The sequence below is a fragment of the Talpa europaea genome (genome assembly GCF_964194135.1).
Source record: "Talpa europaea genome assembly, chromosome: 5".
NCBI classification, from domain to species: Eukaryota; Metazoa; Chordata; class Mammalia; order Eulipotyphla; family Talpidae; genus Talpa; species Talpa europaea.
In genome coordinates this window covers 57,982,534-58,001,686 of record NC_140071.1, presented here as the reverse complement: position 1 = coordinate 58,001,686, position 19,153 = coordinate 57,982,534, and the positions used below count along the sequence as shown (strand labels likewise).

Sequence of the window (19,153 nt, the reverse complement as noted above, 5' to 3'; positions counted from 1 at the left end):
CCTCACCAACTGGGGGTGATAATAAGGGGAGAGTAATAGATACAAACCCTAATCATGTTTTAAAAGATCAAAATGTGGTTAAAATTTTTTTTTTAAACTTTTTTTCTTTTTAAAGATTTATTTATTTATTTATACAAGCACTGGGTACAATCAGAAGCGCGGGAGGGTGAGAGAATTCACCAGAGCCAGAGCGGGGAACAGAGCAGGCAGAAGGACCGAAGCACACTGCTGAGGGGAGCAGCGGGCGGCAGGAGAGGTCTGCGCGCCAGGTGGGACCCTCCTCTGGTGGCCGGGGAGCAGCCAGGGATCGAACCGGCGCTGCAGAGGCTGCGGGCAGCTTCGCAACCCAGCGCTCAACCGCTTGCGCCACCGGGAAGGCCCGTTAAAAAAAAATTTTAACACGCAAAAAAAAATCACACAAATGGTGCCAAATCCCCTTTCTAGGCACTGGGAATACAGATTCCTTTTTTCATAGGGGTTATGATGCAATATACTAGTAAGAAAATATACCATTTCAACAGTAATAAATATATTTTTTTTAAATCTCCCAAAGGCATATATCCAATAACAGTCTTGTCGTTTTTTTATTGTTAGCTTTTTTTTAATTTAAATTTTATTTTTATATTCCCCATACAATTACAATCCCCTTATTTTGACCCCAACCCCTCCTTTCCCCGCCCCCCACCCCCCACAGAGTGTCTCTGGTTCATAGTTTGTCAATTTTGATATTTTCTTTCTTTTTTTTTTTAAATAATAAATTTTATTTTTATATTCCCCCATACAATTGCAAACGCCCCATTCTGACCCCAATCCTTCCCCTCCCGCCCCCCACCCCCCAAAAACTGTCTCTGATTCATAGTTTTCTGTTGATTTTGATTTTCACTTTCTTATATTCATTTTCCTGGTCCCTTATTTAAGTTCTCTAGATTCCTGCTATGAGTGAGACCATCCGGTATTTTTCTTTTTCTTTTTGGCTTATTTCGCTGAGCATGATCCCTTCCAGCACCATCCATGTTGCTGCAAATTGCATGTGTTTATCTTTTTTGAATGCTGAGTAATATTCCATGGTGTATATGTACCACATCTTCTTGATCCAGTCATCTATGTTTGGGCATTTGGGTTGTTTCCAAAGCTTAGCTATTGTAAACAGTGCTGCTATAAACATAGGGGTGCAGGTGCTCTTTGGAATTGATGTTTCTGTGTCTTTTGGGTAAATACCTAGGAGTGGAATTGCTGGATCATATGGAAGCTCTATGTTTAGTAGGTCCAGAAATCTCCACACAGCTCTCCATAGTGGTTGGACCAGTTTGCACTCCCACCAACAGTGCAGAAGAGTTCCTTTTTCTCCACACCCTCGCCAACATTTGTTGTTGCTAGTTTTTTTAATATGTGCCATTCTCACTGGTGTGAGATGGTATCTCATGGTAGTTTTGATTTGCATTTCCCTGATTACAAGTGATTCAACAGTAATAAATATTAAGCAGAATAATGGAATGGAGAACCACTGAAGGACAAGGAGGTGGCTGGGGAGCAACAGTTGACACATTGGACAACTACCTCTTAAACATTGTCTTTCCTCAGCATCCACGACTTCCTGTGCTTCCCTGGGTTTCCTTCAGTTCCTCTGGTTACTCCTTTTTAGTTGATGTGCAGTCTCATCTTCTGTCCAACTTCAAGTGTTGATGTGTCTGAGGTTTCTGAGATAAAACTGCTTCTCTTCCTACTCTACAAATAGGTGTTTGAGTGATCTCACCTCCTCACTTCACATATCATCTTGTATTAAAGATACCTAAATTTCTCCTGAGCATAAAACATGTATGTATAACTGTGTCCTCCACTTTCCAAGTGAAAACCTTCACAAGTATCTTGAAAGCAATATGGGCAAAATTAAAAGTATAGCTTGTTCCCTTTTGGGGGAAGAGATTGTCACCATCATTCATCCTGCTATATAAAGCACTCACTTGGGAATCAAAGTTGACTCCTCCCTTTTCGTCATTGACTATATGCAATCAATTTTTATGGTTGGTTGACTCAATTTCTTAAATACTTTTCATATATTTTCACTCTCTTTGTCCCATTGCCACTTCCCTGGTCCAGGCATCCACCAATGCTCTGCTGGACGACTACAGTTACTTATATTGGCTCCTACTCTTGCTCTCACATATTCATTCTTCAAGCAAATGACAAAATGCAATGGTCGTCACTTTATTATCAACTCATACCTCTTAACCAAGCACACAGGTTCGTTCTCATCTAGTCTCTGCTACTTCCTTAATTTCATCTCTTGTCAATGTCTCCTTCTGTCTGCTTGTCATGCTAAACTTTTGTGTATTTCTGGCCTATGATTCACTTTTAGCATAACGTTTGACACACAGTAGGAGCTCACTAATTATGTCAGCCGCATGAATGAATGACCGAAACCTTGGATAAGCTATTCCTTGAGGGAAAGGAAGGACGTAATGTGAAGAAAGAACAAAATAAGACGAAAGTTACCATTCAGGATTACAGTGGCCTTTGCCTTGCTCGTGTGCATAAATAGCTGCCTGCAAATACACAAAGGTACGGAATTTTCATAAGCCGAAAAGCAGAAGGAATAAAGTTGACTTTGGTGGGAGGAAAGTGATAAGGCTGGAAAGCGTGAGAGAAGACTAACACCGCCATTGGTCCAGATTTTAACTAGACTGTAGAGGAAAAAAAGGTTTCCTTTACCTCTTTGTGGACTCCGCTCTCCGGAGGCGCAGAGGGTCGTCCAAACCGGCTTGTCGCGCCGACAAAAACCCTAGTAGCATCCCGTTCCTTCACACCGGCCAGAAAGCCGGGCGCCGCCATGACAGAGCTCGGAGGCGGGGCTTTAACAGCGGCGTCTCCTATTGGTTCAGCCATGATGGCGCCCGACTAATGGTGGGCGCCGTTACTAGAAAGGGGCGGGCCTCCTCCCGGCGGGTGGGCGGGATCAGCGGCTGGTGTGTTTCAGCTGCGACGGCGCCAGGTCAGCCTGCGACCCGCGCAGGGAGCTCGTCGGGCGGCATGGGGTGGTCTCAGGATTTATTCCGCGTCTTGTGGAGAGCGCTATCTAAGGAAGCGAAGGAGCTCGTGGGCACGGACCAGTTCGGGAACAAATACTACTATATCGCGGGGTACAAGAACTGGAGAGGTGAGAGGACAGCGCGGGCAGCGGCACTTAAATCAGTTAAATGAGGGGAGCGTCTTGTAAAGTAACTCCACGTGCGACACTTGTGCTGTCAGTTGAGGGGACAACACGATTTTGTTCACCCCAATATCCCCTTCACTCTGGCTGCTTTCGCTGAGCGACTTTGCGCAGCCAAAGGGTGCCCGCTGTCCCTGCGCCCGGTGCGCCCGATGAGCCCGAATCCACTCCCGGCACCCCGAGCCCAGCCGGCAGAGGACACTCCATTATTGGTCCTTGCCATTGGGCCATGTACACGGAGAGAAGTCCACGGGGCCTTTTACCACCGCGCTTCTAGTAGTAGGGCGAGGAGGTGGCCTTTCCTCCTCTTTCGACCAGGAGGGCGTGGTGTAATTGAAAAGGTGTATCTCGAGTGCCCGAGCTTTCCTGTTTCGGTGTAGATCTTTTTCAGTGGCTCTGGTGCTGACCCCTTGCTTCACAGCTACTAACAACCTAAACGGGGCAGAGGTGGGTCCACTCACACTTACAGTGTGGAAAAGAGATCCCCACAAAGCTCGATGTAACTTTCTCCACGAGTTTGCCCACCAATACCCCATTGAACTCAACGTAAGATGGACGCCTCTAATCATAGTGTTTCTGTTCAGGTTTGGGGAAGTTAGAGTACTTTTCTGTCTTTTGAAATCACTACATAACAGCTTTGATAACCTCTTTGGTGTTATTCGGTCACCCGATGCAGAAGATCTTAGGCTTTGGAGTCAGAAAAGCTTGGTTTAGAATGCCCTCCTCAGTTCTCAGTCTGTTAACGTGAAAGTTATGTAGAGAAACATTAAGATCTTTTAAAAATTGGGTTCCTTTCATTTCCCCTAACTCTTGACAGAGGGAATTACTCCTTCCTCGAAGAGCATGTATGAACTGTATTTTGTTGTTTACTACTCAAAATTGCTTTGCTTATTTTTTTCCCTGTAGCTTATTTTATTATTTGTTGCTTTTTCCCTCCTAATGAGCTTCTGAAGTCAGGGAATGTCTTTTTTAAAATAGACATTTTAAAATAGACAACCTACCATGGTATTTTTTTTAACTCTTTTTTTAAATTTATTTTTTAATAATAAATTTTATTTTTATATTCCCCATACAATTGCAGCCCCCCCATTCTGACCCCAATCCCTCCCCTCCCGCCCCTCACCCCCCAAAAAGTGTCTCTGGTTCATAGTTTTTTGTTGATTTTGATTTTCACTTTCTTATAGTTATTCATTTTCCTGGTCCCTTATTTAAGTTTTCTAGATTCCTGCTATGAGTGAGACCATCCGATATTTTTCTTTTTCTTTTTGGCTTATTTCGCTGAGCATGATCCCTTCCAGCGCCATCCATGTTGCTGCAAATTGCATGTGTTTATCTTTTTTGAATGCTGAGTAATATTCCATGGTATTTTTTTTGACAAATTACACACAGAGGGAAAGATATTTCTTTTCCATAAATTGTCAGTAACATTAAAAAATGGGCAGAATCAGATTGACTTTTTTTCCCAAAGATTTACTGTTATTTATACAAGAACTGGGGCAGGGGTGAAAGGATCCATCAGGGACAGAGTGGGGAGCAGAACAGGCAGACAGACAGAAGACATTGCTGAAGGGAGCAGCGGGTGAGACAGGAGAGGTCTGCTGTGCTATGTGGGTTGCTCCCTGGCCGGCTGGGAATTGAACCTGTGCTGCACGCTGTGCTCAACCCACTGTGCCACCAGAGAGACCCCTGGATTTACTTTTTTATTGAAGAATAACTTACCTATGATAACATCCTTTTTGGTGTACAATTCTATGATTCTTGACAAATGCATAGAATTGTATGACTATTGTCACAGTTAAGGTATGAAACAGTTCCATCACCTCTCAAATTCCCTCTCACCCCATAGGATTTCATTTCCTCACCAATCCTTGGCAAGCACTGATTTGTTTTAGGGGTCCGTAGTTTTGCCTTTCTAGGTTATTATATAAATGGTATTAAACAAGGTGTATTCTTTTGACTGTAGCTTATTTCACTTACTATACTGTAGTTAAGATTCATCCATGTGTCAGTAGTTCCTTTTTATTGCTAATAATATTCAATCTTATGGTTTTAATACAGTTTATCCATTTTGCAACACCTCCACTGCTTTCTTGAGGGGCAGAACTAGCCTGCATCCCACCAAAGGTGTAGTAGAGTTCCTCTTCTCCACAGCTTCACCAGCAATTATTTCTAGTCTTTTGATTGTGAGCCATTCTCACAGATGTGAGGTGGTAACTGTTGCAAATCTGTTCCTGTGCTTATTTGCCATCTATATAGATCTTTGGAGAAGTATCTGTTCAAATTTTTTGCCTATTTAAAAAATATATTGATTTTTTTCTATCATTCATTTCAGTGAAATTACAATATCATCAAAAAAAAGGTTTAAATGAACAAAATCATGACTGTCCTAAAATAACATAGTTTGAGTCAAAAGGTAGGTTCATCTTTATTATAATACAAAATAGTTTTCCAAAGTGCGTATGTCAATTTATACTTCAATCAACTGGATGTTTTGAATTCATGTACTCGCTTGTGAGAAAGTGAGGATGCTGTCAGAGAATCATTGTATGGTGCTAATGTCTCCTAGTGCTCGATTCTTAGATAATTGAAGTCTGCTGCACAGACAACTTGTACAGTCTGTTGGTATTGTTACACATTTCCTAAACCCTTTACTGTTTTAAAGCAAGTTTTTAAAAATGAGTTTTCTAACTCACTTTCCTATCCTATTTGATATGAAAGTTGGTTCTTTAAAGGTCATTGTGGGGCCTCCCTGCTAGTGCAAGGGTTAAGACGCAACCTGTGAAGCAATCCAAAGCCACTGCAACACAAGTTCAATTCCCGGCCAGCCAGGGAGCAACCCACATGGCTCAGCAGACCCCTCCTGACTTGCCCGCTGGTCAGCAGTGTACTTTGGTCAATCTGCCTGTTCTGTTCCCTGCTCTGTCTCTGGTGAATCCTCTCACCCCCCCATGCCTCTGGCCTGTACCCCAGCTCTGGTATGCATAAATAAATAAATCTTTAAAAAAAAAAAAAAGGTCTCTGTGAGTTGCATATTCAGCATCTTCAATGAAAAGAATATTTAAGAATTCTTTAGAAGGAATGACTATAATTCAATTAATTGGTGTGATGCCAGACATCTAAGAACTACTGTGTTTTCCACATAAGACATTATTTAATGAGAGAAAAGATAGTACTATGTAATTCAAAATAAGTTTCTTGAGTATTTTTAGTCAACTGAATTTACATTTAGGATTGATAGTTGAAATTTTATTTTTTTATTTTTTAAAGTTTTATTTATTTATACAAGAACTGGGGTATAGGCCAGATCCACGGGAGGGTGAGAGGATTCACTAGAGACAGAGCAGTAGCAGAACAGGCAGGCAGACTGAAAACACTGCTGAGGGGAGCAGTGGAGAGACAGGAGAGGTATACCATGCCATGTGGGTAGCTGCCTGGCAGGTCGGGAATTGAACCGATGCTGCAAAGGCTGCGGACAGCTTCACAGCGCTCAACCCGCTGAGCCACCAGAGAGACCCAGATATTTGACATTTCAGGATAAAAAGCAAGTTGACATTTCAGGATAAAAAGATTGTGAATATGACATGTAGCTGGCATTTTTTATAATAAAGTGTTATCTTCTTTGAATGTTTCCTCTATGGTAGATTAATTAGTAAAATTGCTTAGACTTTATTTTAAACAAAGTTTTAAAAACCTGTTATTTCAGATGTCTAATATATGATATCTGAGTTTTTATCCATTTGATTGCATTTCATGTTTATAAAAGTAGTTCTCTCCTAAAATAAATGATTGTATTTGTTTACTTGATCTAACTGGAACCTCTTTCAACCTTATTTTATAATTTTCACCTCCTTTAAGGCATTTATTAGGAGGGATTGGGGTCAAAATAAGGGGGTTGCAGTTGTATGGGGAATATAACAATAAAATTAAAAAAAAAGACATTTATTAAATATCTGCACCAGTTAAAACTAATAAGTTTATTAACTGAAGCACTATTTTGAGTTGTTAATCTGCTAATAGGCATTGTGAATGTCCAAATTTGGAAGTGGGCCAGGTCAATAATATGCATAATTTACAAAATCACACTTTGAGGTGTTGTGTTTGGCTCTGGAGAGATAGCTGAAAATATTTTCTAGAAGGAGGTAGTTATGGTGATGAAAATTTCTGGAAGTTCTATCTATGAATATTAGTTGTGAATCTTGAGGAAGTTTACCTTGTGAAGAAAAGGTTTAGGAGGATATTTGAAGGATTGTTATGTAGATAAACCCTAGAAATATGACTGCAGGATTGAGACTACTAGAAGGGCTGGATGGGGCTTAGGAACAAAGTGGGACAGCAACCAGTGGTGTATGGGAAAGGACTATGGGTACTTTGGCGGGGGGGAATAATGTGGTGACTTACATCTGAGGAGGTGTGAACCCATTCACCTAAATCATACAGTGTTGTAAAGCAATGGTACCTCAATTTTAAAAAAGAAAGACTGTTAAATGAAAAGGATTAAGCTAATCTGTATAACCTTTTAATTAAAAACAGACTGGGAATAGATTGTTTCTTATAAACTCTCAGCTATGCTAGAGGAAAAGGAGAGTATCTTGTGTTTACTTTTAACTGGGAAAGTATGGAGAGTTAAGTAGCTGGAAACATTTGATCCAGACCTAGAGGGATAAATACTATTTTAGGAAGAGTGGCAAAAGAGTATTGCTGGTCAGGAATAGGAAGGGGTAAGAAATACTAGGGAGGTTAGAATTTAGTCTAGAAGAAGAGAGCTGTTTTGGTGAAGAGATAAAGGTCCAATTAGAAAGCGCCTTGAGTGCTATAGCTTGGAAGCTTCTTCTTCATTGTATAGGTAATAGGTAGCCATTGAAAGCTTTCGGCAGGGAAACACTTGTGACATGATTATAGTTATTAGAGAAATGATGCTGAAGTTCCTGTGAGTGATGAACCAGAGGGGAGAGGGTAGTAACTAAAGCTCTAAAATTCATTGCTGCTTATTGTGATTCTAGAAAGTGATCCTGTTTGGACTAGGGTGATGGGAATAGGAAGAAATATTTTGGACTTGATGAAAAATTAGACTGGAGAGGAAGGAAAAGAGAGACTAATGTTTTTTTGTTTTAGTTCTAGAGAGTTGGTGGGTGGTAGTGTGCTGATTCATGCAAATAGAGGCTAATAGGGACTAATGCAAATAGAGAAGCAGGATTTACAGTTGGTTGGTGGAAGAGTAAATAAAGTTTGTCATAATCAAGAGGCCACTTTATAATCAGGCAATTGTAGACATAGATCTGCAGTTCCTAAGATGTAAAGGATTAGAATATAGATATGGAGCCTCCTTACATAGGTGATCACTAGAACTGTGGCAGCAGTTGCATTCGAGTAGGAAGAGAGTCATAATGCATCTACACTATTATTCATTTTTTAGTAATTATGGAATAAATTCTCAGTTCAAGTAAAGTGTTTCATTAGAAAATCTTACGTTCTGAAAGAATTTTTTTCATTTTTTCTCTCAGTTTTTAATGAAACGTTACTTGTACATTTTTAAAAATTATGAGCAAGGGAAAATTTGTGTTAAGGTTTTCATGAAAGCATTTGTGCCAAGTTATATTTTTTGTGCTTTCTATATTTATATGGGTATATTTAGACTCACATGCATTTGGATTATCAATGTGCCAAGCACAGTATTTATAGTAACATTTTCTGAATTTTATTTCATGCTTTTTGGTTAAATAAAAAAGATCATTTTTGATTAGGGAGTTCTCAGATGCTTTTGGAAGCCAGATCAGAAGAGGTCTATATCAAAATTTAAAGCTGATAATTTAAAATTGAGTTTTGTCAATTGAATTTTGCTTAAAATTGAAGGTTATTTAATATCACTTTTATATACTTTCTTTATTAAAAGAGTATTAGTTAAATTTTACCTTTTATTCTAACCTGAGAATAACTTCTGTTTTATTTATTCACTCATTTTTAACTGCTGAATTATAAAATATTACAAGAGTTAATAAAAAGAGAGAATGACAAACTTTTATGTACTTGTCACTTTCAAGAGTTATCAATTCATGGCTAAATTTTTTCTCCATATTCCCACACTACTTTCTCTTTTTTCCTTTCACTTAAAATAATTTTTTTATTGTAATAACATTGATTTAAAATATGATAATGATTCATAGATATGTTACCACACTATTATCTCTATTAAGGAAATACCAAGCATCTTCTCAATTTACCTATGAACATTTCAGCATATATTTTTTAAACAGACTCCTCTTTTAAAATATAACAACAACAACATTGCCATATATAGAAATTAGTAATTCTTTAATGCCATGAAATACCTCTTCATATTTATCTGTTTGTCCTATAATATTCTGTTTATTGGTTGATCTCTACTTGCTTTTAGTGGCATTTCAAGTACTTGAAATGAGCTGTACCAAGAGAACTGAGTGAATGCTCTGTACCGATGGCTTCTCATAGTACTCTGGTAGAATATTTCTGGGAGAACTGAACTTAGTGCTCGGAATGGCTTCAATTGCAACCACTGCAAGTGGGAATCTTAGCAACATCACTGTCAGGCTACAGTTGCAGTAGCCTATGAGAAATAGAAAAGGAGCTCATTGAATATGTAGCACATGCTGTGGTTTAGAGCCCTTTTTGTTTGTTTGCTTTTGCCATATTTTGTGACATTTTATAATCAGTTGAGATTAGTGAAGACCAGGCCTCCCTGTGGAAGTACTTAGTACATTTCCAAATTCCTATGATGTGATCCTAACCATTTATTTGCCACTTCCCTTGCTGCTCTGAGCTTGGGATTTTCTCAGGATTTCTTCTTGGGAAAACAGATAAAGGTTCTTTCAGGTAAGGCCTCTATGTTTATACTGACCCACTGGCCAGACAGCATTGCTGAGTTTGCCTGTCCTCTCATCCTGTACCATTCACTAATTTTTCTCACATGAAATTACCGAGCACTGCTTTATGCCACCATCTCTATTTAAGTTTACAGATGTATTGGCTTTGTTTTCTAGCCATTTGGTGGTACCTTTATCTGTTCTCCTGTATAGCCACATTCTCCCCTACCCCCTCACATTCTGCCCTACCCCCTTACATTCAATAAAATTTGGGGAGATAAATGAGATAAACATGAATCAGTGGTTATTTTAAACAGATGTTTAGGTATTTAATTTGTAACAAATTAGAAACATTTTTCCTCCATTTTGTTCTCATTTCACCACAGCCTCCAATCATTTTAGTGATGCTTAAATTAATGATAGCCACCCTTCATTGAGTGCTGACTCTGATTATTCCGTGTCTTCTCAACAACCATGTAACTAGGGATTATCATCCTCATCATAAATATGAGGTTTTTTTTATTCTGAATACTTATGTACATGTGCCTGGGTACAGGGCAGGTGCCCCCCAAAATAGCTGTTCAGTGAATTGGGATATTCTTGGATCCAGAATTATAAAAACAAAAACAAAGCATTTTTTTAAGGATAGGAAATGAAATAGTTTTATAAAATTCTAAAATAGGTGATTTAGGTATGTTTTATTTATGATAAATGGACCAAATTACAATCCAGGGACTAAAATACTCTCAGTAGAAGAGTATATTGTCCATAATTCTTCTAGTACAGTGCTGGTTAGAACTTAGTTTAATCATTGTTCTTCTAAATATAGCACCATTGCTGGCCTCAAACTACTGTTAAGATACCTGATTTTACTTTTTTCCAGTAAGAATGAATGTATTGTCATCTCATAGTTTAAAATCTGTATCATCCATTATTGTGTGTAATTATAGAGCTGCATTGTTTTTGATGTCCCCTGAATCTATTTGTATTTAGTATGTAAGTACATTAAAAATCATAATCAATTACTACTCAATTAAAAATAGTAAGACTCAGACAAACCAAATGTTCATAATTAAGTGTTTTTTGGTTCAAATGGTAACTGGATGATCAAGATGTAGCTCTTAAGAATGTATTCCCGTCTCTAACATTTGGGAAATAATGAAGACATTTCAGATTTTTCCAGCAGGTGGCAACATTGTTTTAAAAAATTATAGGTTGCCAGTTTATTGTATACTTTGTGCTGATTTGAGAAAGAAACCTTTTCTCTAATTAAATTTCTGTATTTTTTCCATGTGAACCTGCAGTACTGCACTAGTTATATATAACTGACACTGTGCATTCTAGTCAGCAATGTGCAATGATTTAATTGGCAATTATGTTTTGAAGAGTTGACGAAAAATTTAAAAAATCTTACATATAAGTTTTTCAGCAGTAACTAATATTCTGATTTGAGTTGTCAGAGATCACATAATGATCATTACCATGAATGTCATCAGATTGAGAGAATAGCCTAGCGATACCTAGAAAAAGTTGAACTTAATTTGAAATATTTTGTTGAATATAAAGTAATAATTATATAGGTTGTTGTCTCAAGGTTATCTGAAGGTTAGATTTTTAATTTTTTTTAAAGATTTATTTATTTATGCATACAAGAACTGGGATACAGGCCAGAGTTGTTGGGGGGGACAGTGAGAGGATTCACCAGAGACAGAGGGGGGAACAGAACAGGCAAATTGACTGAAATACACTGCTGAGGGGAGCAGAGGGCGAGTCAGGAGAGGTCTGCTGCGCCAGGCGGGGAGCTCCCTGGCAGGGGATTGAACTCATGCTGCAGTAGCTGCTGATAGCTTCATAGGTTGCGTCTTAACCCCTTGAGCCACCAGGGAGGGCCCCCCCCCGAGATTTTTAATTTTTTGATCTTCATTTAAAAATTTCATTTATGTTTTCCTTGAGATTATTTAATTGCATATGGAATTCCCTTAGTTTGTGCATGTATGCATACATGGATTTAAACACTTAATTGTAATTTGGTGAAGGGAAAATAGCCTCATTTCTCTGTCATCTTTGATTGCATTCATATTTCATACAAGTGGAACCACACCTACCGTTCATACTTTCTTGGGCATAATATTTTTGATCCAAGAAAAAAACAGAATGAAATATATTCACAGTTATACGTGTCAATCCTTTATATGGGCTTTAAAATGAATCCAAGGAACCTTAATCTTAAATTCTACCTTTCCCTACCAGGGAAATATGGGATCTTTTGAACAGAAATAGAAACTAATAATGAATGAGTCACTTAGCAATGTTAATATCTGTTTCTAAGTGAAGCTGAAAATATATCATGTAAAAAAAGTTATTTTTCCTCTTTTGCTTTAAGGATTTCATAATTTGCTTTATATTAAGAATAGCAATATCAGTACTAGTGATAATGATAATTATCAATAGTATTATTAAATACTATGAATTAGGTACTATTCCTGGTCATGTTCACTGTATTTGCTGAAGAATTGTAACAAGTGATTAAAAATAATATATTTAGCTTTGATTTGTCAAGGTCAGTTAGTAATGAACTTCATTTGTATTATCATATTTATACAGAACCAGTTTGTCTATATTAATGTAAATCAGCTGAAACTAATTCTTTTTTTTTAACTTATTCCTCTTAGTTTTCAAAATATGTGAACTCTTAGCAATTCATTTCTCCTGCTGTTTTAAGTCTTTCTAAGTGTAAGTTTCTGTATAAGAATGACAAAATTGCATTGACATGCTTGCCTTTGAAAGTTGACAGTTGAATGGAATGGGGTAGAGAAATATCTCCAGAACTGTATAGCAGACTTTACTATTTGATTATTAGAATAAATTTCCACTTTTACAAAATGACTTGGGAATGTGTATGATTAAAAATTTAGTTTTATAATTTTAATTCTGGAGAAGTTATTACGTCTCTGATTTTTATTACCTTCCAGGTGACTAGTGCCTCCATCTTGTGGTCTAAGTGACAAATTGCACCCCTTGTCAAAGATTAATTAGACTTTTCCCCTTCTCTGTTGAATGCCATATGAAGTCATTTATTTTCTATATTTTGTTTATTAAAAGCATAAATATTATTAAACAATCATTGATCAAGTCTTCCTCCAGGACTTTGTGCTGAAAATCACCTCTCTTTTTCATGTATTTTCTCTTACTTCATTGTCTGCTCATCTGCAAAGAAGAGAGAAGGTAATCAAAAAAGGATGAATGAAGTATTTTAGAAAAAGAGATATTTGTTCTCACTGTTAGTGCATGGGTATGAGATGGGGAATTTTGTTTAGACCTTTATGTTGAAAAATAAAACTTAAAATCTTCAGTAAAATTTACTATATAACTTCAGTTAAAGCTAATTGGTAGCATTTTAATGTTATTTTCCTGACAAAATTGTGATAGCACAATATGGGCTCCTTCATTTGTCTCTTTCAGTAGGTTTAAGTAAATGTCTTTTTGCAAAATTGGACAACTTAATCAAATTTTCTAACTGTTTTTATTAATATTTGATTAATATTATCTTGGAATTACCTTTCATAATCCTTATTATTGGTTTAACTATATTGGCTACTTTCTCAATTAGAAATTTTTATATCACTTTTTCAGATTTCATGAAACTATCTTTTGCAGGATTTGTAATTTTATTTTGTATCCAACTAATGCTGTATTTGTAAAACATAAAATTAGAGAAACTGACTTACAAAATAAAGGGGTTGCCTTGAAGAATGATTAGGGATTAAAATATTAATAAGATATTTAAATATGAACTAATATTATAGGTTGCGTAGTGAGTGTTTTTGTTGTTGTAACTAGTTTTCATACATGTATTGGAAACCACTTAGTCTGGTAATGAATATAATGTCAGTGAGTATTCATGAATTTAAGTACCTCTGCAACTTGCCTTTCCCTCACTGGCAAGATTATTGAGAATGTAGTCAATGTGTTTATTTTATTCTTCATCTAGTATTCACCATTTTCTTAGTGAGAATGATGTACTGTATACCGCCACTGTTTCATACGTGATTGCTTTTGTAGCTGTTTCTGAGATTCTCTGTATTCTTTGGATAATGCCTGGATTGTAGTAGCTGTTCAAGAAAACTTGTTTATCTGTTTGACTGACAGTTATTGAATACCTACTATGTGCCAGGTACAGGGTATAGCTCTAAGCATTTCACATATATCAATAAATAGGATCCTAAAAATTCCTGTCCTTATTGAGTTTAATTTGTAGCTAAGGGATTCAGATGATAAAAAAGTATACATTATAAGTAAATTACCTAAGTGTTACTATGTGGTAAGTGCTAAGGAAAAAAAATCAGAGTTAAGGAAGCAGCCTTGCTGGAGTTGATTGAAATTTTAAAGTTTAGGGTAGCTTCATTGAGTAGATAACATTTTGAATAAAGACTTCAAAGAGGTAAGGAAATTAGCTAAGTGGACATCTGGGGTAAGAGTCCCCACTTAGAAGGAATAGCAGCATAAATTGACTTTTACTCTGAATGAAATGGTAAGTTTTTCTGGGATTTTAAGCACAACAGTGACATGATTTCATTGGTGTTTTTAAAAAAGGCTGTCGCTAGAGGCCTCCCTGGTGGTGTAGGGGTTAAAGTCTCAGTGCTATCAAGCTATCACCAGCCACTGCAGCAAGAGTTCCATCCCTGGCCAGGTTGCTGACCCACAGAACTCTCCTCTCAGCAGTGTATTTCAGTAGATTGCCTCTTCTACTCCCACTCTGTCTCTGGTGAATCCTCTCAGCCCCCCTGCACCTCTGGCCAACACCCCTGTTCTTGTATACATAAATAAATAAAACAAAATCTTTAAAAAAAAAAAAAGGATTGCATTAGCTTTTTGTAGAGAATGGACTAAGTGGCAGAGATTCAAACAGGAAAATAATTTAAGAGGTTTTCCCTTGTTTTAATGAAATAAAATTTAGACTTAAAGTAAAGTTACAAGAACAATACAAAGATTTCTCATACTTTTGCCACAGATTTGGTTCATCAACCTTTGAGTGTTGTTTTTTCTGAGCCATTTGAAAGTATATTTAGACACGATGTATCTCATAACAAGAGTATAGTGGTTAAAATCTAGAAATTAACATTGGTTCAATAGAAATAACTAATTTATCATATTTAGATTTTTGTCAAGTGTCCCGATAATGTCCTTCAATTTAGTTTATACATTTTTTTGTTATTGCAGGAACAGCATAGAAGTGATGTATTCTTCTTAGTGCATTATATGACTAGGGATATGGTATTGATTTGACCCATTGATGTTGATGTTAACTTTGATCATTGGTTAATATGCCTGCCTGGTTTCTCTACTGTAAAGCTATTTTCCTCTTTGTAATTAATAGGTATCTCGTAGGAAGAGAGATACTTCAAGACTATGTAAATATTCTATTACTTAAATAAACTTCTTTCAATGATTTTGGGATCCATTAGTGGTTTTTGCTGTGATTATTATGATAGTTGCCAAATGGTGAATTTTTTTTTTTTAGAAAACTGTATGGAAGAGTCCCACCCCTCCCTAATACATAAGCTTATTTATTCATTAATTTAGTTAGGTCAGAATAGATTCATTATTTACTCTTTTATTCAGTGGACTATAGTACATTCCTCTCATTTTCTTTTGAGATATAATTAATTATTATCATTTTGATGCTCAAATAGTCTTAGATATAACTAGTGGGAGCCCCTGATGATTGTGTTGTTGTGATATGCCCCACATCATTCTTTGAGTTTTTTGGCACAGAAGATATTTCAGACTCATTGTGCACTTTCCCAACTCTGACCCCGAGAAACAAAAATATCTGAGCTTTAGTTCTATTCATTGTCCTGGAGTATCATTGTTTCTAGGTTCATCCAGTGGACAGTGTAAGAAAATAGATGTATATGTATACAGACATACATGTTCTGTGCATCTGCAGCCTCCCTTATCCATCCCCTAATCTCATCTTGTTTAGAAGTATATGTCTTGTTTCTTGAATTTTTTTTTCAGTCAGAAATGAGCATTGGATATTGTCAAAGTATTTGTTAACATGTGTGAAGAAAATGGAACTAGCCGTGTGGTTTCTCACTAGACCTATTAATGTACCACTACTAGAACACTACTAACATAGTAATATTATATTAATGGATTTACTAATATTGAACCAACTTTGCATTCCTGAAAAAAAATCCCATTTTTGCTTGGTGTACCATTTTCTTAATGTAATATGTTTATATTTTATTATCTTTATATTAGGGTTTTTGCATTTATATTAACTAGTGAAATTAACCTGTAATTTTATTTTTTTGTATTTTTTTTATCAATTAAAGTATCAATGTCATATATATTTCTTTAAAAGAATTAGGAATTTTTCCTTTTATAGTATTCTGGAACAATTCATAGAATGTTGGAACTATCTGGTCTTTGAAAGTTTGGTAGGATTTTTCTGTAAAACCATTTGGTGTTATAATTTTTCACCATGTAGTTCCTTGATAAGTTTTCTGTTTCTTTGCCAAACATTTGTCTATTTAAGCTTCCCTATTTCTACTGGGAGTAGTTTTTTTTTTTTTAAAGATTTATTTATTCACACAAGAGCTAGGGTACAGGCCAGAGATGTGGGGAGTGAGAGGATTCACCAGAAACAGAGCGGGGAACAGAACAGGTAGACTGACTGAAACACACTGCTGAGGGCAGAAGCCGGTGAGATAGGAGAGGTCTGCTGCGCCATGTGGGTTGCTCCCTGGCTGGCCAGGGATCGAACTCCTGCTGCAGAGGCCGCGGACTGCTTCACAGTGTGGTGCTTAACCCCTTGTGCCACCATGGAGGCCACTAGTGGGAGCAGTTTTGGCAAACTTTATTTCCCTTGGAAATCATTCATTTTCATCTAGGTCTTCAAATTTGTTTAGTTTGCAGAGCAGTCTTAAAATCCCTTTTGTTTCAGTGATTATTCCCCCCCACCATTGTTGCTTATTTTGTTTATTTTTGCCTTTTCTCTCTTTCGATTATGAATTAATGGTTTTATTTTCAAATTATATTGAGTCCTATAGTTTTAAAAAAACTATTGAAATTTACTTTTTTCATTGTTCTGCCCCATTAATATTTGAGGAAGAATCATCAATGAAGACTTAAAAAAGGAGGAAAACTAGGAACATGAGGTACCATGGAAGCTGAATAATCTCTTGAGGAGACAAGAGGGATAACTTTGTCAAATACTACTGATAGATCAAGTGGTGTGACCACTTAGAATTGAGAACTGGATTTAACTACTTTTAAGTTATTGATGACATTGACAAGAATTAAGTTAAGTTATAATTACTGATGCATACTTTTAAGTTAGTTGTCTATTAGGAGCCCTTGGGATATGAGCAGAATGAAGGTGGCCCAAGCTGACTTATTTCTGGCTTACATTCATTTACAAGTACTGCTCATCTTTTATCTAAATTTTTTTTTTTAAAGATTTATTTATTTATTTATACAAGCCCTGGGTGCAGTCAGAAGCACGGGAGGGTGAGAGAATTCACCAGAGCCAGAGCAGGGAGCAGAGCAGGCAGAAGGACCTAAGTACACTGCTGAGGGGAGCAGCGGGCGGCAGGAGAGGTCTGCGCGCCATGTGGGACCCTCCTCCGGTGGCCGGGGAGTAGCCGGGGATTGAACCAGCGCTGCAGAGGCTGCAGGCAGCTTCACAACCCAGCGCTCAACTGCTGCGCCACTGGGGAGGCCCTTATCTAAATTTCTCTGTTGCGTTTTCATGTAATATTTTGCTTGGGATGGTAATTGAAGGAGTCTGCGCCTAAGTAAGTATACAATAGTTTTTAAACCACTTGGAGAACTTTTCAAAGAGAACATGACTAAGTATAACATTTTAAAAAATTTCTATTAAATGGAAAGTTTTTATTTTAATAGTTTCTGTTATTACTTATTTTAATTCTTATATCAAATGCAGCAGATGTTGATTTAGAATATGTGCTTTTTATTCTTATTTTAATGTAAAGTCAGAGCTTTTCTGGGGTGGTGTTATGACTTCAGATTCATTTGTTAAGTTCTTCAGATACTTATAAGCTAAAGTTTATGTAGTACAGTTTTTATCCCCAGGCTTCATGTTGGTACCTAACATATAGTAGATTTTTCATTAGTGTTTGTTAAAATTGAAGGAAATAGACTCCACAGGGGTAGGCTTTGGCTTATTTTATCTCGTTTCCTTTCTTGCAGTGCTTCTACTGCTTCTCTCCTGAGCAGCAGCGATAAAGAGAAAAATCCCTTTGAGAATATAAGTCCTTGAGATGGTTTCACTTTAAACCTAAAACATTTCCTTGTCACTGTACATCTAAATGATGTTTTTTTCTTTTTAAGGTGTTATTTCTGAGGCTTCCCTTTTGCATTTGAAGTGAACCTATACTTAGTGACTGTGCCTAGTAATCTCTCTTATTTTTTTTTTAATAGAGGCATGTTTTTATCTATTTATTTGTTTGTTTTGTTTATACAAGCACTGGGTACAGTCAGAAGCGCGGGAGGGTGAGAGAATTCACCAGAGCCAGAGCGGGGAGCAGAGCAGGCAGAAGGACCGAAGTACACTGCTGAGGGGAGCAGCGGGCAGCAGGAGAGGTCTGCGTGCCATGTGGGACCCTCCTCTGGTGGCCGGGGAGCAGCCGGGGATCGAACCAGCACCGCAGAGGCCGCGGGCAGCTTCGCAACCCAGCGCTCAACCACTGCGCCACCAGGGAGGCCCTTATTTTTTTTTTTTAAGAACAAAACAGATGATTGTATGCACATGTGTTGTCTAGGGACCAGATGATATAAGAGAAGAAATGGGCATTCTATCAAAACTAGCACCACCTTTTGCCCCTTTCATTCATTTCTTTAATAAATAGTTATTACACACTGTTTATGTGCTAGGCCTTTACTAGAATTTATATGTTCTTAAAAGTGAGTAGATTCAGGGCCTCCCCTAGTGGCACAGGCGGTTGAGCACCGCACTGTGAAGCTGTCCGCAGCCTCTGCAGCACCAGTTTGATCCCAGCCAGCTGGCGTGGCAGACCTCTCCTGTTACGCCCGCTGTTCCCCTCAGCAGTGTATTTCGGTCAGTCTGCTTGTTCTGCAC

The 19,153-nt window shown here is 37.4% G+C and overlaps 2 protein-coding genes across 3 annotated transcripts in view; one reads left to right on the top strand and one right to left on the bottom strand.

Annotated features, from left to right (window-relative positions):
* Positions 1–2,783, bottom strand: part of ERCC8 (ERCC excision repair 8, CSA ubiquitin ligase complex subunit) — a gene marked incomplete at its 3' end in the record, with an annotated part of 37,055 nt that extends 34,272 nt beyond the window's left edge. Inside the window, exon 1 of one of the 2 annotated variants that reach the window (XM_084233223.1) lies at positions 2,710–2,783. The remainder of the gene's footprint in view (positions 1–2,709) is intronic. The other variant, XM_084233224.1, reaches the window with a different exon arrangement.
* Positions 2,784–3,027: 244 nt separating this feature from the next.
* NDUFAF2 (NADH:ubiquinone oxidoreductase complex assembly factor 2) overlaps positions 3,028–19,153 on the top strand; it is a gene marked incomplete at both ends in the record, with an annotated part of 133,448 nt that continues 117,322 nt past the window's right edge. The window contains one exon of the mRNA XM_084233477.1: positions 3,028–3,154. Coding sequence (XP_084089603.1) covers positions 3,028–3,154 — 127 coding nt within the window. The remainder of the gene's footprint in view (positions 3,155–19,153) is intronic.